Source organism: Myodes glareolus, chromosome 22 (genome assembly GCF_982192425.1).
Source record: "Myodes glareolus chromosome 22, mMyoGla1.1, whole genome shotgun sequence".
In the NCBI taxonomy this organism is placed as follows: domain Eukaryota; kingdom Metazoa; phylum Chordata; class Mammalia; order Rodentia; family Cricetidae; genus Myodes; species Myodes glareolus.
The window spans coordinates 34662777-34684154 of NC_142047.1; the positions used below are offsets into that span (position 1 = coordinate 34662777).

At 42.2% G+C, this 21378-nt stretch overlaps 1 protein-coding gene across 6 annotated transcripts in view; it reads right to left on the reverse strand.

Annotated features, from left to right (window-relative positions):
- The window catches only part of Tango6 (transport and golgi organization 6 homolog), a 163741-nt gene that overhangs the window by 113619 nt on the left and 28744 nt on the right, over window positions 1-21378 (reverse strand). For all 6 annotated transcript variants that reach the window (XR_015735906.1, XR_015735907.1, XM_087900178.1 and 3 more), the window contains exons 8-11: window positions 16826-16938; window positions 14845-15021; window positions 12781-12910; window positions 8902-9093 (exon numbers count right to left, since the gene is read on the reverse strand). Coding sequence is in view for 4 of the 6 variants with exons in the window: in XM_087900178.1 (XP_087756304.1) it covers window positions 8902-9093; window positions 12781-12910; window positions 14845-15021; window positions 16826-16938 (612 nt within the window). In the remaining 2 variants the exon portion in view is untranslated. The remainder of the gene's footprint in view (window positions 1-8901; window positions 9094-12780; window positions 12911-14844; window positions 15022-16825; window positions 16939-21378) is intronic.

The window sequence follows — 21378 nt, forward strand, 5'->3', positions numbered from 1 at the left end:
CTGATTTATAAACCATTTGGGGTCACCTGGTTGTGCTACTGAAAAGTTTTTAAAGTGTGCCTTGTTTTTATTTAGTTTCTATGTTAGCACAAGAATTGTTTAATTGCTGGAGTTAGTTTTTTCTAAGTTTATTTCTAATGTATTTTTTAATGTTAAAACCATTACATTTATAGCTGGGCAGTGGTGGCACACGCCTTTAATCCCAGCACTTGGGAGGCAGAGGCAGGCGGATCTCTGTGAGCTTCAGGCCAGCCTGGTCTACAGAGCAAATGCCAAGACAGGCTCCAAAGCTATAAGAAATTCTGTTTCGAAAAAAACAAACAAAAACAAACATTGTTACATCTGTTTATTCTTGTGTGAATGCACAGGAACACACCACATTTGTGTGGAAGACAAAATAATTTATAGGAATCTGTTCTCTCCTTCTACCAAATGAGCTCCAGAGACTGAACTCAGGCTGTGAGATTTGGTGGCAAGACCTTTATGCATTGAGTCGTCTCACCCAACCCATTATATATACTGTTTGAAAAGGGCTGGAAGTAGGCATGGTGGTGATTGCCTTTAATCCCAGCCCTTGGGAGGCAGAGGCAGGCAGACCTCTGAGTTAAAGGCTAACGGGTCTTCAGAGCAAGTTCCAGGACAGCCAGGGGTACACAGGAAAATTTTGTCTTGGAAAAAAAAAAGAAACAAAAATAAAAACAAACAAATAAACAATGAAGTAAAAAGGCTATAAAAAAGGGTTGAAAAACAAATAATATGATCCTATTCTTAGAGAAGAAGCTTTCTGTTTAAATGCATGAAAAGACAAAGCAAATGGGCGAAAACCAGGAGAACATGAAATTGAGATACACAAGGTCAGTGGGCACTGGGGGAGCTGGAGGAAGGGAGCAGTGGATGGATATGGTCAAAATACATTACATAAATGTGTGAAAATTTCAAAGAATAAAAAGAATTATTAAAGAACCTGGGAACTATTAACTATGAAGTAATGGTCAGGTAATAATGTATGGCATCAACAAAATATCTTTTCTCCTAAACTTCCTTGGTGTTTGTGGGGAGGACACTGAATAGTGAATACACACTAGGCTGGCCTCTCACTGTGTAGCCATGGATGAGCTTGAACTTCTGATGCTCCTCCCAAGTGCTAGGATCACTCCCATGTCCAGGCAGACTGCCTTCCTGTAGCACCACTAAGACAGCAGCTTACCCTGCTGTGGTTGGGATGGGGCTGCCAACCCAAGAAGAGGTCCTAGTGACTGAAGCCTCCTGGAATTCAGGGGAGTTTTCAATCTACTACCACCCAAGTCAGAGCTCTAGCGTTCAGCATCTCTCAGGAGGCTGCTGAAATGCACGAAATCAACAGTCAGCACTTTGTCAGCAAGTTACATATCTCCATAGGATCACTAAGAGGATTAAATGAGTTAATACCCGTCATGTGTTTAGGATGGAGCCTGGTAAACAGCAAATACCTAATGTTATTATTAAAGAGTAAAGGAATTCTAAGCGGTTGAATTCCTTCAATTCAGTAGAACCACAAGCAGGTGGGGAGAGATGAGCTAGGACACATCCATGGGAATAAGTCTCCTGCTTCTCAGTGTGCCGCTCCCACCCGCAGTCAGAGTTCCCTGAGTTCAACACTGAGCAAGAATAAACCTCTAGGCTGGCAAGACGGTTCAGCAGGTAGAGAAGTACTTGCCGTACAAGCTAGTCAACTGAGTCTAATCACAAGAACCCAAGTAAAGATGAAAGGAGAGCCGGGCAGTGGTGGTGCACACCTTTAATCCCAGCACTCAGGAGACAGAGGCAGGTGGATCTCTGAGTTTGAGCCCTGTCTGGTCCACAGGACAGTCAGGACTATGGAGAGAAACTACTATCTCAAAAAAAAAAAAAAAATAGAGAACCAACTCCACAAAGCTATCCTCTGACCTCCACATGAGGCCTCCCACCTTGTACACATATGTACCACATAATAAATAAAAAATTTTAGAGCTGGAGAGATGGCTCAGAGGTTAAGAGCACTGACTGCTCTTCCACAGGTCCTGAGTTCAATTCCCAGCAACCACGTGGAGACTCACAGCCATCTGTAATAAGATCTGGTGCCCTCATCTGGACAGCAAGCATACAGACAGACAGACAGAACACTGTATACATAATAAATAAATCTTTTTTAAAAACTTTAATTAAAAAGCCTCTATCTTTTGTTGGGGGATATATAAAGTTGGGGAAAGAATCAAAGGGTCCCCTAAATCTCAGATAGCCCTAACACCGCACTGTGCTCTGCATTCAGTGCCATCTGCAGAGCTTAGCTAGTGCTTGTTATTTCCAGGCTTCTGCAGGAGGAGAACTTGCACTGTTTCCCCCTTTCCTTTGCTCTTGTTTGTTTAGGGAAGAGATTTTCCTTTCTTCCTTCCTACTTCCCTCCATCCCTCCCTCCTTCCTCCTTCTTTCTTGAGACAATGTCATTATGTAGCCCAGGCTGGCCTAGAACTTGTGGCAATCCTCCATTTTGGCCTCTGTGCTAGGATTACGGTCACACCCCACCAAACCAGGCTCCAATGAGGTTCAATATTTACTTTTTAATTTCTCTCCAACCTGAATTTCTCAGGTTGATAATGGCCTATGTTGCTGTAGCGTCTGATTTTCACTATTATACTTTCTCTACTATCATCCCTACACACACACGCACACACACACACACACACACACACACACACACACACACACATGCCTGCTCCTCTGTTGATGCTTGTCTATTGTTTCCAGGGAGAATAGGTCAATCAATACCTTGTCTTTATATTAGGCACTGCTGTGTTTTTGTTTATTTTGGTTTTGGGGTTTGTTTTGTTTTGTTTTGTTTTGTTTTTTGAGTCAGGGTTTATCTGTGTAGCTTTGGAGCCTGTCCTGGAACTCACTCTGGAGACCAGGCTGGCCTCGAACTCCCAGAGATCCGCCTGCCTCTCCCTCCCAAGTGCTGGGATTAAAAGCGTGCATCAACCACCACCCCAGCTACATTAGGCACTTTTGTGCTTTGTTTTTGTAATGAGTCTGTGTTACTTACGTCACACACACAAAATTAACCTCTAAAAAGGAAAAACAAAAAACACCACGAAGAACCATTTGTACTCTGCTGGTTACAGTGATCCAGCTCAGCAACATGCAAGGGCGGACTAGCAGGCTTGCTCATTCCCCTGCACTGGCACTGGGTTCCTTGCTGGCCCTGACACACTTGGGGCATACTTCCTTTATCTGGACATCTCAATAGCTTCCAACTTCCCTGGCTAAAGGTTTGTACTCAGAAGTCATCTCTCTTTGTGGCTCTCCATGGCCACCTACTTACCAGTCCTTTTCCTTGCTCTATTTTTCTCCAGAAATGATCACCATCTGACACATTTCATAATGAAATTATCACAGATTATATTCTTTGCTTTCTTTCTTATGTAATGATTTATTTATTTTTATTTCATGTGCATTGGTGTTTTGCCTGCATGTATGTCTGTATGAGGTTGTCAGATCCCCTGGAGCTAGAGTTACAAACAGCTGGGAGCTGCCAATTGTGGGTGCTGGGAATTAAACTCAGGTCTTCTGAAAGAGCAGCCAGTGCTCTCAAATTGCTAAGCCATCTGCCCAGCTCCACTCTTTGCTTTCTTATTTATTATTTCCACTTATGTGAATGTCAGCCCCATGAATGCAAATACATGTCTGTTTTGTTTAGCATTGTGTCCCCAGTACCTAGAAGAGTTAGATAGCACATAGCTCAATATGTGGTCACAGAATGAAAGAACCTGAGAGTTGGTGGAGAACCCCATTAGTAGACACACCCATCACATGCCTCATTTCTCTGTATACCATAATACAGATAATATGCCATTCCAATACATTCTACTGAATATTTACTTTTTCGTTTATAGGTACTTCAGTATGCATTTGTAACAGGTAAGGAGATTTGATTTTGACATTACTACCATGCTATTATACCCAATTCTTTAATATCTCCTAGTGCCTGGTCCACAACTGTTACAAAAATATCTCATGTAATTCCTTTCTTTTTGGGACAAGGTCTCACTGTATAGCCCTGACTCGATTGTAACACTCTAATTCTCTAGGCCAGGACGGCCTCAAACTCAGAGATATACCTGCCCTTTCCTCCTGAGTGCTGTCATTAAAGGTGTATGCCATCATGCCTAGCCACAATTTGCCTATAATTTTTTTAAATTTATGTGTGTATGTATTTATCTGCATACAGGCTAAGGGTAGAGAAGGACTTTAAGTATTTTCCTCTATTGCTTTCGACTTTATGAGATTAGGGCATCTCAGTTGGAAGACTGGCTGGCTAGTAGGAGCCAGAGATCTGCTTGTCTTCACCACCTCCCCCAACCTCACAAGTGTTGGGGTTACAGATGTTCTCCTCCAAGTCCAGCTTCTTACATGGATGTTAGGAATCCAAACTCAAACATGATGCTTGCATGGTAAGCACTTTATTGACTGACCCATCTCTCCACTCCCCCAGTTATTTATCTAAACCCAGTACTGGTTCCCTTATTTGTTTGTTTATTTACTTAGGATTTTTTGAGTCAGGTTCGCTACATAACTCTAGCTGTACTGGAATTCACTAGGTAAATCATGCAGGCCTTTAACTCACAGAGATCTGCCTACCTCTGCCTACCGAGTGCTGGGATTAAAGGCATGCACTACCATACCCAGTTTGATTCTTTTTTTTTTTTTCTCACTTTTAATGCCATTTATTTGATGAAAAAGCAAACACATGCACTGTAGATTTTCACATTCTGGATCTGGCAGATTGTGTCCTCAGGGCTTTGCTTAACATAGTATTCTAGAGTCTGCATTTTCTTAATTAGATATAGGTTGAAGGTTCTGTGCTAAGGTCAAAATCTTTTCCAAGTACTCTACACTTCCTACCACACTGTATGTGGGGGCATACAACACATGTCTGCTTCAGTGGTGACATAAGACCAATCTGTCCATGCCAAAATACTTAGCACAGTCCCTATGCACTGCTATCTGCATTAACCCTAAAAAGTACATGAAAAATAGGATGCAGAGGAATAAAATCATGAGTAAAGATGGAATTTTTTTCCATCTATAAAATAATAAAATAATAAAAGAATAATAAAATTCTGATGGAAACATCTATATAGAAAATTTTGTAGTGAATACTACAAAATTCTTTCAATAAATAAATATTTTCTATTAATATGTGTAATTAATATATTTTACACACACACACACAAAGTCAGGTGTGCTGGTACACAAATGTAATCCCAGCAATGGAGAGGCAGAGGCAGTAGGATCTTTGTGAGTTCTAGGCCAGCCTGGTCTACATAGCAAGTTCCAGGTCAGTCAAGGCTACATAGTGAGTCACTGTCACAGAAAGCAAACCAAGTGGTGGTGGCAAATGCCTTTAATTCCTGCACTTAGAAGGCAGAGGCAGGTGAATCTCTATGAATTAGAGGCCAGCCTAATCTACAGAGCTAGTTCCAAGACAGACATGGCTATACAGAGAAACCCTGTTTCAGAAAGACAAAATATCAATCAATCAATCAATCAATCAATCAAAACATCAACAACCTACCAAGGGGCTGGAGAGATGGCTCAGTGGTGAAGAGCACCTGCTCATTTTCCAGGCCCCACATCGGTTTCCAGCGTTCACAGCAGCTGACTCACAACTGCCTGTAACTCCAGATCCAGGGAAACTAACTCCTGTCTTCTGCAGGCACCTGTGCTCAGGTACATACATAAGTACACGTGAGCACATAATGTGTGCGCACACACACACATATACACACTTAAAAAATAAAAATAAATGCTTAAAAAAATAAATAGAATTACTGAAAAATATTTCAAACTTGAACATTTTTATAATACGGGGGAAACAGTTTCCCTGGTATTCTGGGACTAACACATAAAGTTTCTATCCACAGCCTTTCTAACCATTTTGGCAGACAATGAAATCTATGATTTCATAAAAGTTTGCAAAATGTAATTCTCTAGTTCTTTTTGAATAGTTTTGGCTGTGATTGTCCTACAGGGCAAGCAGTCTACCAGCGTCTGATCCACACCACGGGCCCTGGGGTTTCCCTAGGGAGAAAATGTCCCTTTGTTGCTTATCTGATGGAGCTGGGATCTAATTGCTACAGGAAAGGCAAGACAAACGTTTTCCCCATTCCCTTTGATTATCGATTTATAAAATACAGACCAAATACCCTAACAATCTCTAAGGAATCCTGGGAGGTTTTTAAAATCATTTTCTGTCTTTGATGTGTCTACTGAAGCCATTGTTCCTCTGAATGCTGCAGTTGTGCTGTGTGTTGCAACAAGAGTCCTTTAAAGGTGGCTCCTGGCTGCTACTGCCACGACCCCATTAAATTCAGATAGCGTCCTTGTGCCTGGGCTCATGAAACTGCCTTGAAGCTTCTAATGTACAATCTTTGCCCTAGACCTCAAATCAACCTTTATCCCAGAGAGCTCTGAGCACTCTGAGTAGAAAACGGTATTTCTAGACTCCACTCTGGAGCTAGGGCACTACTGCTGCTGACTGCCATTGTTTCTGGCGCTGAGAGTGGACACTAGAAAAATATCCATTATCTAAAAAGAAAAACATTAAGCATGCATTCACACTAAGATTTCCAACTGAAATTCAAGAGTATAGGGTTTTTATGATAGCTCTTTAGTTTTTATATGTTTTTCTTATATCAAAAATCTTCATTCCTAATAATATCAACCAAACAATTTATAACTTATTTTCTTTGTGTATGCACGCATGTGAGTGTGGGCATGTGTGTACTTCAAAATAATATCTAATATTATTACTAGCAGTGAAATTACAAAGGACAGTTTGGTACTTCCTGGTGGTACTTTTTGTTCTGGAACATTTTAACTAACCTGTGTGAAGGGTGAGTTAATGGGCCACCTCACCTGCTGCACCAGTCCAACACTATCGCTCCTTAATTAGGAAGGAAGGAGGCTAGTGCAGAAGCTCAGTTCCATCAGCTTTTAGACCACCCCCTTCCACCCAGCACCCTAAGACACAAACAGACCTGGAAGAGGAAGCCTTCAGGAACCAGATAAACACAAGAGGAACAAATCACCCTGCCGAGTAATGCAGGGTCAGTGAACTAAGGAGTGAAGGGCTTGGGCAGAAATCAGGAACACAATTCCCATTAAACAGGCAAGCTCAGTCAGAGCTGACAGGCAGCAGCTAACGTTGTCAGCAGGAGCTCCAGCGAAATGCTGCTTAGCAACACGGACAGCAGATGACAATGACAACCATACAAAGAGCTGGAGGATCAGCTTAAGTGTGACAGTCATACCATCTCACAAATGACTCTTCCTCAGCCAGGCACAGCTAATTCTGGTTAAGTGGTAAATACGGTCCCTGCATTGCCTATGCATTATTACTTTTATCTCCTATTTTTAAAAAAAAAGGGTAGTAAAAATGTCAAAGTCAACATTCAGGAACTGGCCCACACAGGAACACTACCCTGAACCCATTGTTTTTAGAATATCTTAAAATTGCACAGGATGCTGTGGAGATGAACTGTGAATCTGAGGATGTGGAAAATTTAAAGTGATCTTATTAACATTTTTTTGTTTGTTTGTTTGTTTAATTAGTTGGTTGGGTTTTTTTGTTTTGTTTTTTAATACAGAGTTTCTCTGTGCAGTCCTGGCTGTTCCTGGCTGAACTTGCTCTGTAGACCATGCTGACCTTGAACTCAGAGAGCCACCAGCCTCAGCCTCCTGAGTGCTGGGTTAAAGGTGTGTGCCACCACACCAAGACTAACACTTTTTTTGAATTCCAATCATTCTCTACTTGTGTGTGGCATATGCACACATATGTGAGTAAGCACACATGCCTAAGTGTATGAGGGGTCCAGGGGAGGGTGTCGGGTGTCCTATTCTCTCCCTCTCTACCCTATTCATTTGATATAGAGTCTCTCACTGAGCTTGAACCTATGCTGGTGGTCTCCTCCCTGAACAGAGCTGGGGTCACAGGCACATGTGTGGTCATACCCAGCTTTTTGCACGGGTACTGGGCATCCAGATGCAGTTCTCATGTTTGTACTGTAAGTGCTCTCACCCTCTAAACCACTGGTTCTCAACACGGGGGTCCCAACCCCTTTTCACAGGGGTCACCTAGGACCATCAGAAAACACAGATATTTACATTACAATTAGTAATAGTAGCAAAATTAGAGTTATGAAGTAGCAACAAATGTAATTCTTTGGTTGGGGGTCACCACAATATGAGAAACTGTATTAAAGGACTGCAGCATTAGGAAGGTCGAGAACGAGTGCTCTGAGCCATCACTCCAGCCCTTCATTTACAACCTTTGGCCCATATGAAACCTTAAAAAAATACTTTCAGGCTCCCACTTGGGCATATTAAATCAAAATCTCTAGAAAGGAACCAGGTAGCAGTCTATTTTATAAAGGCTAGTGATTTTATTTGCACTCAAAATTGACTATCACTACAGTAGAACAAATATGTAGAACAGTTGTAGAAGTTTTGTGTATGAGACTCACATCAGGAGCTTGTCAAGCACATGGTATAGTATGAAAGACTCAGATTCAGCTGGACAGGTGTGAGCTTAATTTTAATTAATAGTCTTCATGTTTAGCCAGAACTCCAAGAAACGTGGAAAGGGTGCCACCAAGTTCCAATCTAAACAACTGTTTTTGAGACAGGGTCTCGGCACATAGCCCTGGCTGGCCTGGAACTCACTATGTAGACAATGCTGGCCTCAAGTTTTACCTGCCTCCGCCTCTGAGTGCTGGGATTAAAAGTGTGTACCACCATGCCTGGCTAAGCAACATTTATTTTTTGAAAAAATGCAAAGACACCAAAATAACAGAAGGTTGGACCCAGAAAGTGACAGCTACTAACCTGAGATACGTGCGTGAATATCTGCTCAGACATTCTCTCGCACAGGACAGCCAGCAACTGCAGCACCAGCAGCTTCCGCTCCTGCTCTTCTGTAAGTAGAGCCTGGTGTTGCTCCAGTTCCAGCAGGCTTGTATAACAGGAGGGCGTGGGTTTGAACGCTGCTTCATTTTCCACTACCAGATGAGACAACTCCTAGAAGCAGGGGATGAAAGAAAGAGTGACAGAAAAGCCACTGGCACTAAGGACTTGGCAAACATATGGAGGGATTCGCATCCAAGGAAGCAATCTGCATTTGTTACACACGCCTGTAGTCTCCGCCACTCGGGAGGCCGAGGGAAAAGGATTGCAGGTTTAAGGCCCATCAAGGCTACAGAGGAGTCCAAGACCACCCTGGACAACTCAGTGAGACCTGCCTCAAAATTAAAAAGTAAAAAGAACCATAGGTATAACTTCATGACAGAGTTGTTCTTGTCTAGTATATACAAGCACTGGGTTCAAATCCCAGTACTGAGAAAAAGAAAAGAAAGAAAACATAAACTGTAGAGTAATATGCATTTTGTGATCCCATGTATATGAACTTCACACACACACACACACACACACACACACACACACACACACGCACAGCACTAGTTTAAGGAAAAAAATCAATTCATGAAAGGTGTCCTCTGGCCTCCACACAGCGACTCACACACGCCGACATACATACACATACAAAAACATACACAAATAAATAAGTGTAAAAAAAGAACTTGTTTGATAAACTTTTTATAATATTTTCATGGTTTCTATAACTAGCCTTCCATGAACTAAGTCCTCAGATGATATAACTTAGTCAAAGTCCTTTCAAAGACCCTTAGATGGCTTTCCTTTAAGATAAGCCAGAAATAAACATCTGTTCACGGGGAATTCATTACTGTGGGTTTGGTAAGCTTTCCACTGCCCTTCTCCAGTGTGAATTCCCATAGGAAGGGAAAACCTTAAGTTCCTTAACAATTAGTGCTTGCTGGAGTAGCTGACAGCGGAGAGTAACGGTATTCAACTGCACCCGGGTAATTTCCCTCCCTGGGGGACATTTTGAAAAGTCTGCAGGACATTTTGGTTGTCATAATTATGGGTTAAAGCAGGCATTTAGTGAATAGAGGTCACAGATACTGCTAAGAATCCTACAAAGAACAAGACAACCACACCAAATAACACATTTATCTAGCCAAGTGTCAGTTTTGCCAAGGTGACAGTTCCCTGGCTCCAAGCAAGGTTTCCCAAACATTTCCACTCGCAGCCTCTTTTCCCTGAGGGATTACTACAACTCCATGTGTGGCCGTGGGTAGAATATGTATAGTAGTCAAGCACACAATGGTAACAAATTCTAAAGAAATTTAGAAATTTACTTTAAAACAATTCTTTGTCATACATCTGGGTTTTTTTTTACCATTTATTAAAGATGAACTAATTTGCATAATAATAAGATGGGTTTGCTTGATTAATTTTACATGAAGAAATCAATCTTGAATATTTGATATGGCAAGATGCACAGTATCTTCAATGTTTCTCAGAGTAGATCAACATTTTGATTTTATAAACATCAATACAGCAAACTCAAGTTTGCTTAAATATATAATGCAAAATTGGAAAAATCAGTTGAGGGCCATTTCAAAATTTATTTAAAATAATTTAATTTAATTTAATAATTTATTTAAAATAATTCAAGGTCAAAATTCATTTAATGATTTTTTTTTAATGAAAGACCAAGTATAGCAGCCCAGTCAGCAATTTAAAAGGAAAATGATTATGTATGTGTCTGTGTATGGGTTTGTTCATGTTAGTGAAGATATCTACCAAAGGTGACATTAGATCTTGTAGCACTTGAGCAGTGGGAGAGGCCTGACGTGGGTGCTGAGACCCAAACTCAAGCCCTCTGGAAGAGTAGCACTCTTAGCCCCTGAGGCTCTCTCCAGCCCCTCAACCAACAATTGATTATTACTATTATTTTCTTTTTTAGGTTTTTTGAGACAGGGTTTCTCCGTAGCTATGGAGACTTTCCTGGAACTTGCTCTGTAGACCATGCTGGCCTCGAACTCACAGAGATCCTGGGATTAAAGGCATGTGCCACCACCACCTGACAATCAACAATTTTTAAAATAAAAAAATCCTAACACAATGAAATTAAAAGAGAAACTAATTTAATATTTACCTGCTGAGGAATGGGCACTGGAAAACTATTAAAAGTCTTTGTTTGCACAGGTAAACCGCTGTCTCTGTAAAAGCAGACAGCGCTGTAACTGACGCAGCGACCTCTGTGCGGCTGGCGCTGAGCTGCTGACACAATGGCCTGCACTGTGCACAGGGCCTGTGATCTGTGCTCAGAACCAAGGCCCCAGCGACACTGTGCTGCGAGAGCTGTCAGAAACGCCCCGAGCTCATTCCCCACCAGATTTTGAATTAAGTTTTGGTTATTTTGTGGTCAAAAACCTTTAAGTGTTGACAAATGTTTTGTGACCCCCCCCCACTTCCACTTATGTGACCTCACCTGGGGTCACGACTTACAGTTTAAGAGGCTTGTGTTGGCTGGATATAGCTTAACTGGCAGAATACTTGCCTAGCATGCACAAAGCCCTAGGTTCCATTCCTAGAACTGTATAAAACAGGCCTGTAATCCTAGCACTCAGGAAGTAGAGACAAGAAGATCAGAAGTTCAAGATCATCATTGGCTAGATAGTTTGAGGCCAGCCTGGGCTACATGAGACCCTTCAAAAAACAAACAAACAAAATATCATACTGGGGTTTAGAATATAGCACTTTGATTTGGTAGTGGTGATAGTATTTTGTTTTGTTTTGTTTTTGGAAACCGTCTCATTATGTAACCTGTGCTGGCCTGAAATTCAAAATCCCTCTTCCTGCCACTGATTCCAGACTGCTGCTATTACAGACATGGACGACCACACCTGGCTGGTTTGGACCATTACAAAAAAAATTCATTTATTTTTCTTTTATGTGTAAGAGAGTTTTGCCTGAATGTATGAATGTACACTGTGTGTGTGTGTCTGGTACCTACAGAGGTAATAGGCACTGAATTCCAGAGCGCTGTAGGCCACCCTGTGGGTGCTGGGAATTGAACCCAGGTCCTCTGGAAGAACAGCCAGCGCTATTAACCAAAGGACAACTGGAAACAAAGCAGACAAATAAGAGAACCTCTGCTGAGAAAAGCAGAGCATGTGGCTGAGACGGAGGGAGCGTGAACATGGAGATGAGAGAGCACAGAAAAGAAACAGCCCTATTGCAGGTTCTAGAAACGTCAGCTTCGCATTCCCAGCCAGCTTGAGAAAGTGGGAAAAGCAAAGCCGGAGGTCTCCAGCAGACAGCAGGCAGGGCTAGTGTTATGGGGTACATCTAGAGATTAGGGCCAAAGGAAACACAACAGGCACTCAGCAAGAAACGGAAAAGGTTTCAAGTGGCTACAGAGTGAAATGAGGGAGGCAGAGCGGCTGTCTCCTTTCCAAATACCTGACAGCACAACAGTCAGAAAGGATAAGGGATTACTCTGCGGCTCTAAAACCTGCTATTAACTTCAAAAGGGTTCTTACTGTCAACACGGAGCAAAGCTTAACTCTTTCAGAGATCAACAAGGCTGCTTTGTTCATGTCTAACATCGCAATGCAAACTACCCAGCCAAGGAGACAGAGCACATCGGTCCCACTGATGTGTCCTTCTCTTGACAACTCCAAAGCTACCAGGAACTGAACTATTCTTTGTCTTCAGTACATTTGCCCTAAACTGGAAGCTAAATTTTAGGACCTAAAATGATGAATGCCTTAAAAAGACAAAGGCTTTCCTGCAGCTGTCCCAGAATGAAGAAGAGATGTGACTGTGAGCTCCTACCTTCAAACAAAAGATGAAGAAGTCTCCTGCCAAACCACACTGCTGGCAGTGGGACAGCAAGTCCCCAAGATGTTCAATCTGGCTCTGCTCTGAAGACACCTTCTGATATAGGGCTTCATCTTCATCATCGCTGCAACACCGGGGAAGAGTTCACATCAGTGTCACTAAACAGCACTTTCTCTTGAAACCAACATCATTTTCTTTCTAAAAGGTCTATTTTCTTTTGTGTGTACAGGGGCACATGTGTGGCTACCAGGGCACATGTGTGACTACCGGGATACATGTGTGGCTACCAGGGCACATGTGTGACTACAGGGGCACATGTGTGACCGACTACAGGGGTACATGTGTGACTATAGAGGCACATGTGTGACTACCAGGACACGTGTGACTATAGAGGCACATGTGTGACTACCAGGACACATGTGTGACTACAGGGGCACATGTGTGACTACAGAGGCACATGTGTGACTATAGGGGCACATGTGTGGCTGACTACAGGGACACATGTGTGACTACAGAGGCACATGTGTGACTATAGAGGCAAATGTGTGACTACAGGGGCACATGTGTGACTACCAGGGTACATGTGTGACTACAGGGGCACATGTGTGACTGACTACCGGGGCACATGTGTGACTGACTACAGGGACACATGTGTGACTACAGAGGCACATGTGTGACTACAGAGGCACATGTGTGACTATAGGGGCACATGTATGATTGACTACCAGGGCACATGTGTGACTGACTACAGGGACACATGTGTGACTACAGAGGCACATGTGTGACTATAGAGGCACATGTGCATTGGCATAAAGTTGCATGTGGAAGTAAAAGGACAATTCCCAGAAATCAGTTCTTTCCTGACACCTTATGGGATCCAGGAATCAACTCAGGTTCAGGCCTGAGCACAAGCACTTTACCTACTGAGTCTTCAGAAGCCTGGAACCTCACAGTAACCTTGTAAAACAGCACTATTTCCATGTATTTCCATCATTAGGTAGACCCTGAAAATATTTTCCTGTATCTCCATGCTGAAGAATGCAAAGTATTTATAAATTAGAAGCAGAGGTACAACACTTTGTAGTACCTTAGTACCACTTCCTGAAGGAAGTGGCTTTCAGAATGAACATTGAAAATTTAAAACAAAAGTGTCACGTGTCTAAAAAAAAAAAGTGTGGTGGCTCATCCCTCATCCATATAATCTCAACACGTGGGATGATACAGGATGATTGTTTCAAGTTTGAGGTCAGCCTGGGCTACATAGTAAGTTCAAGACTAGTGAGCTATAATAAGTGAATGAAAACAACAATAAAAAAGTATAAGCCCGGTGGTGGCGGCGCACGCCTTTACTCCTGGCAGTCAAGAAGCAGAAGCAGGTGGTTCTCTGTGAGTTCAAAACCAGCCTGGTTCACAAAGTGAGTTCCAAGACAGCCAGGGCTACACAGAAAAAGCCTACCTCAAAAACAAACAGGGGTTGGAGAGAAGGCTCAGCAGTTAAGAGCACTGACTGTTCTTCCAGTGAGTTCAATTCCCAGCAACCACATGGTGGCTCACCACTATTTCTAGTGGGATCTGAGGCCCTCTTTTGGCATAAAAGTGCTCAAGACACATATGTAGGCACGCATACAGACAAAACACCATACATATAAAATAAATGGATAAATAATTTTTTAACTTAAAAAAAAAGGACACTAAAGACATACAAATCCATATTGCTTTTTGAGTCAGAAACAGAACTGGATTGCTCTGGTGTTACGGGGCTACGTGAGCAGCCCTCTGCTCTGGCTCAATGGCAAACAGTGAGCTGTAACTGGGCTTGCTGTGATGTGGAGCTGTGAGGCTCCAGTAAACCGCACCTACTATTAGCTGGCACCTTGGAATAACACCCAGAGGGTCATTTAAGGCTCTGGTTTCTTTAACGATCATAAATAGCAAGTACCTTGGCAGACTGTTTTTGGTTTCCTTTCCAGCAGCGCCCCTTAGTGGTTGCCTCACAGAACAATGTAATATATAAAATTCTATCAGGCCTGACATCAGAGGGTGGGTGGGTGAGCTCACCTAATGGTCTCTTGGATGGTAACCACAACGCCACCGTGCATGGCAGCTCTAAACTGACACTGAGGATGGAGGGAGGGCACAGCTTTGTCCAACCCCGAGAATCCTTTCAGGCTGGCAATTGCCTTCTTCCTTTCCAGCTTCACCAGAATCCATAACAAGATCTCTTGGCAAAGCGACCTGGCAGAAAAAGCAGTTATGAATGAATGAGCCTGTCATCATACTCCATGCAGCTAACAAGCTATTCGGAAAAAGAAAGAAAGACTGTCAGGTCCCCAAATGCTGCCCTGTCACTGGCTGCTGACACGCAGGAGAAGGAAGCATGGATCCTTCAAATTTTGGAGTACAAACGCCCTGGAAGTCACCCAGGGACAGCCTAACCCTTGGCTCTGGAAGCAGCTCTGGTTGCCACATGAGCATCATGTTATTATTATTTTTTTACTTCAAGTGTGTTCTACTTGTGCTAAGACACTATGAATGAAAGCATGCACTAAAAAAAAAAATATTCTCACGGTATCAACAGCTGGTGACCAAGAAATAGCATATCAGCAAAAGATGGATGGTTCCGTCATCAGTGCCGTCTAAGTACAAAGGGCTAGAACTGATACAGGCACCCTCCTTGTCAGTCTTTGATGAGACTGCAACAGTGCTAGAGGTTTTTGTTTTTTTTAAAAGATTTTTACTTTTAGAGTGGACATGGTTACACATGCCTTTAATCATAAATTCAGGGTGAGTACCTTTCTTCACTATTAGCAAACATGCTAATGATTGCTATGAGTTATTGAGCTTACTGTTTGCCAGAACCGTGCTAGGGACTCCGGATACATCGTGTTCAAGTAACCCAGTAAAGAAGTACTACCGTTGTATATCAGATAACCTGCAAGGGTTTGTTTGCTTTTTCTTTTTTCTCTGTAGTGCTAACGGTCAAATTCAAGGGTCTCATGCATTCCAGGCATGTGTTTTACCACTGAGGTATATCCTCAGCCTGCTCCAAATCAAAATTCTGTAGACTTCAGGAAGGATTTAACTATAAACTCTTACCATGTGAGAGAAATGCAACAAATAACTGAAAACAGGTAATATAAAATAAATCTCTTTTAAAATTAACTTGTTTCTTTAATCTTATGTGTATGAATATTTTGCTACATGTATGTCTATACACTATGTTCATGCAGTGCTCACTGGAAGCCAAAAGAAAGCATCAGATCCCCAGGAACTGGAGTTACAGTTGTTAGTCACCATGTGGGTGCTGCGAATCGAAGCAGGGTCTTCTATATTAGAGTCATGGCTCCTACACCAGAGTCATCTTCCCAGCCCCTAAATGAATCAGTTTTGTCTGTTTGGTTGTTTTTGTTTTAGTTTTTGTTTTTCGAGACAGAATTTCTGTGTAGTTTTGGAGCCTTTCCTGTAACTAGCTCCTATAGACCAGGTTGACCTCAAACTCAGAGATCCTCCTGCCTCTGCCTCCCAAGTGCTGGGATTAAAGGCATGTGTCACTACCGCAGGGCATGAATCAGTTTTAAAGTAACACAGAAAAGTGTTTTCTGGAAGACTGAGAAGCCCCTTCCTTTTAGAATGAAAACTCTGCATCTTTAATGCCAAATTCAGGCTAAACTATGATATACTAAATTCACATGTAGACTTTTCAGACTTGTTCTCCAGCACTCCACCAGGAAATCATAACCCATCACCTGTTTCCTCCTCCCCAGAAACAGCAGATACAGCATTTCTTACTGCTCAAACAGTGGCATATTTACCCAAGGAAACACCTTTCACTTCTGCTGTATAGACTACAGAAAATCATCCCCAAAACTACATCCAATTCCCCTCAACCTGTAAAAATCCTTGTTCTTTTCTGTGTAAATGGGTGAGAGAATCCCCAAACATCTTCCTACCTTTGAAAGAAAATAGCACCCTAATTTAAACTTCCTGTTTATAAATAAATGGGATTCTAATTATAAGCAAATAAATTCTGTTTGCTTACCTTATGTGAGACACACTCTGACTGGTAAAACAGTAGAGAGAAAAGATCACCCCGAGGAGTGGAAGCAGGGCGTCCAGCAATACTGGGAGGGGCTCGTTTGCCACTACATACACCTAGACACAAGAACATGATGAGACAAGCCACGACCAGGCCAGAGCAACGAGAACTCAGCACCAACCTTCCACAGAGCTTAGAGTTTATCTTACACAGAACTTTCTCCTAAGGTGCATAGTTCTAGTGTCCATGGCTATGCTGAACCTGGCAATAGAACCATGTTGGCTGAAAGCAGCAAGACATGAATTCCAGCACCTTCTCTCACTCACAGACTGAAAAATAACCCAAAGTTGGGAATTCACCCATTTCCTGACCTCTTTCCTTCCTAGCTTGTGGCTGCCTCTGTGTCTCCTGATGAGTCTACTGTGATCTGTACAGTACCTGTCCTGCGGCTGAAGGCTGATTAACAGTAACTATTATCAAATAGGAAAACTAAAAACTAGTCTGAAGGACAGAGCCTTGAATTCAGTAGTAGGGCCTGTGCTGGACTAAGTCCTCCGAGCTGAAAGAGAAGGAAAATTGAACAAAACCTAGAATAAAAACAAAACAGTTCACTGTGGTTCATCACTTCCAAACTATGATGCTATATGGTAGCTCTGTTCTTTCCAAGTCAAGAAACGCTCAAAAGATATGCTCGTGGTAGCTCACATCCAAAAATCCCAGCATTCAGAAGACCAAGGCAAGGGATTGCAGAGTGTGAGGCCAGCCAGAGCTATAGTAAGAAACTCTATCTTAAAAAAAATAAAATAAAATAACAGGTGGATTGCCGGGCGGTGGTGGAACATGCCTTTAATCCCAGCACTCAGGAGGCAGAGGCAGGCAGAGGGGGCATTATGGCTCATGTCTATAATCCCAGCACCACCAAGGCAGAATCAGGAAGATCAGTAAGTTTTAGGCTAGCCTGGTGTACACAGCAAGTTTCAGGTTAACCTGGGCTACACAGCAATCATCTTTAAGGGAGAGAGAGAGAGGAAGAGAGAGAGTTGGTGTTGAGGAGACGACTCAGTCAGTAGAGCAGTTGCTGTGAGAACACAAGCACCCACATAAAAAGCTGGGGCCAGGCAGTGGTGGTGCACGCCTTTAATCCCAGCACTCGGGAGGCAGAAGCCGGTGAATCCCTGTGAGTTCGAGGCCAGCCTGGTCTACAAGAGCTAGTTCCAGGTCAGCTAGAACTGTTACACAGAGAAACCCTGTCTTGAAAAACCAAAAAAAGAAAAAAAAAAAAAAAAGCTGGGTGCTCTAACACTGAGCTAGGAGGCAGAGACAGCAGTATCCCTGGGGCTCACTGACCAGTCAGTCTACCCAGCTCGATGAGCCCCAGCTTAGTGAAGACCCTATCTCTCTGGAAGACAACCAACACTGATCTCTGGCCTCTGCATGTGTATGCACAGACATGTACACATATACCCATGAGCATGTACACAAACTTATAATGCATAAAAAGTAAATATAATAATTACTTCAGTATTTTTTAAAAATTACAATAATTTGAAGCTGGACATGGTGGCAAATGCCTGTAACCCTAGTACTTAGGAGACAGAGATGTTTATATAGTATACATAGTACAGTATAGTCTTGAATATATAGTAAATTTCAGGCCAGCTAGGGCTACATATCACACAGGGGTAAACACGCGCGCGCACACACACACACACACACACACACACACACACTGTATATGCATATATAAACTCTCCCTGTTAGTTTTAGCAGCTTTATTTAAAGAACAGGGAAACTGGAAAAGAGTGGCTGTGAGTACAAATCAAAGCTATTTCTGAGAGATGAAAGCTTGTAGAGGCTCCGTGAAGAGTAAAAAAATCTGTTTTTCCAGCAAACCCTGTCCCTCCAGATGAACTCTAATTTCCCACTCCTCATGCCTCCCGACTCCTCTGTGGAACCTGATAACTAAGGAGCTCGCTTCCTGTGCATGATCTAATTTCCATAAGCTGCAAATGAAGGGCCTTGTAGGGCTATGTTCAGAGGTAATATGCAGGCCTAATTACAGCATCACCGACTACAGGAGGTAAAAGAAGGGATCGCCCAGATAACCCAAGGGCCTATTGTCTGGCTCTGGAGCCTGTGTTCTCAGAGGTAAGTGCTGCAGAGCCATCCTTCCGCACCAGCATCTTTGATGGCTGTAAACGGTCAACATACTTTAAATTTTATTTTATTTTTTTGTAGTGCAGGAGATTGAACCCAAGCCCTCAAGCATGCTAAACATACCCTCCCCCATGATCTATACCCTGGTCTCAAACTTTAACATAGCCTCAACCAAGCAAATTTCTCAGAGGAATTTATTTTTGTTGATCCCAAAACTCTTAAGAAATCCAATGATTTTTCTATTTAGAAAAAAACTTGTACAGCTATTTATACAAATATATTATTTAGTTTTATACAAAGGCTCAGCAAATATATACTAGGTACCAGTTAAATGCTAAGCAAGCTTGGTGTGCTGTGAATACAAGGATGAACAAAGTCAGCTTTGAAGAAGCTTACATTCCCATGAGGAAGACAGAAAGCAACCACTAGGTAAAGGGAAAGGGTATAATGAAAAACAAGAATATAAATATAGCAATATTCTTCAAAGTAGAAAGATTTAAAGACAATGTCCCTTTTGGCTCAAGTTGATAAATGATATTTTTTGATATTTCAAAGAATTCAATGCTTCTGCTTGATATATACATGGCTGTCACATCTTTTCCAACATCAATAGTATTCTTTCATGTACTAAGCCCAAATCTACATCTGTCAGGCTTCCTTGGTGGAAAATACAATTGTCCTTCTATAAGTCTTGGACTGACTGAAAGACAGTAATCAAAAGCCAGGCATGGTGGTGTGCGCCTTTGTTCCCAGTACTCTATAAAGTTCATGGCCAACCTGGTCTACATAGAGAAATCCAGGACTACATAGAGAGACCATGTCTCAAAAAACAAACAAACAAACAATGGAAAACGAAATCTAGTTTCTCTGGTGTTCTGTAAAAATTGTGTTATTGTGCTACATCCTAATGACCAGATTGGATGTTGTAGGCATAAGGCAGGCAATATTACCCATTAAGTTTTTTTTTAACCAGGCAGTGGTGTTACACACCTTTAATCCCAGCACTTGGAAGGCAGAGGCAGATGGAGCTCTGAGTTCAAGGCCAGCCTGGTCTACAAGTTCCAGGACAGCCAGGGCTACACAGAGAAACTCTGTATCAAAAATAATTTTTTAATTTTTAATTACATTTTAATTACTTTGTGCATGTGTATACGTGCACAATCATGAGTGTGTGCACATGTATTATATATATGTGTGTGTATGTGCATGCACAGCATACATGTAGAAATCAGATTATTATTGCAGGAGCCAGTTCTCTCCTTCCACCATTTTAGCTTTGGAAATTGAACTCGGGCCATCAGATTTACTCAATTAGCCATCTTGCTTGCCCCAACAGTATATATTAAAATGATCCAGCTCAGAGCTGGAGAGATGGTTTAGCAGGAGCACGTGTTCCAAACTGGACCCAGGGTTTGATTCCCAGCACCCACATGGTGATTCACAGCTATCTGCAACTCCAGTTCTTGAGATCCAGAGACCTCTTCTGACCTTCACAGGCACAAAGTTCACATACCTACCTACACGCAGGCAAAACACACATACACATAAAAAACAAATTTAAAAAAAATTTAATGACCTAGCTCATGTTTCTCAATTTTATGCATCTACTTTATATTTTACTGTTTCAAATATTTATTGAAACAGTTAAACTTTCAACTTGATCAAAGTGTAATAAATTTGTTTTCTGTTCTATCTATCCTGGTGCTAAAGATAAAATCCTGATTGGTTGAGAGTTTTCCTGGTTACTCATAGTATTTACAGAAGTAAAGAGCGCTAACATTTTGTTAGCATTTTGCTAAGGGATGCAAAGCTGAACAGAGAAGGGAGAGACAGCTTCTGAAGGGGGATTTTCAGTTCTGCTTTAGGAAATACTTTCTAAGGGGAGTGGAAGACTGTTGTGGTTTTTCGAGTCAGGAGAGTTGAGAGATAAAACTTAGAGGTCAGTACAGAAGTATGCCAGTGCAGAACTACGGAAGTATGCCAGTGCGGAGCTATGGAAGTATGCCAGTGCAGAAGTCACACGGGTCAAAGCAGATCAGACTGAAGATATAAAGTTGTCGATGACCCTGAGGGCAGTCTGGGACCTCTGTTCCCTTTCAATAGATTCCCACATTCCTCTCTGACTACATCCCAGCCTTTGAAGGTGTCTGTGTTAAGTTCTCCAGTTCTTCACGTCTTTATCTAGGTCAAGAAGACTGCTGTACAAGGAAGGATAGATCTATATTTCTGGGGGTTTGGTTTTGTTTTGCTTTTTGTTTTTTCGAGACAAGGTTTCTCTGTAGCTTTGGTGCCTGTCCTGGAACTAGTTCTTGTAGACCAGGCTGGCCTCGAACTCACAGAGATCCACCCGCCTCTGCCTCCCAAGTACTGGAATTTAAAGCATGCGCCACCACCACTTG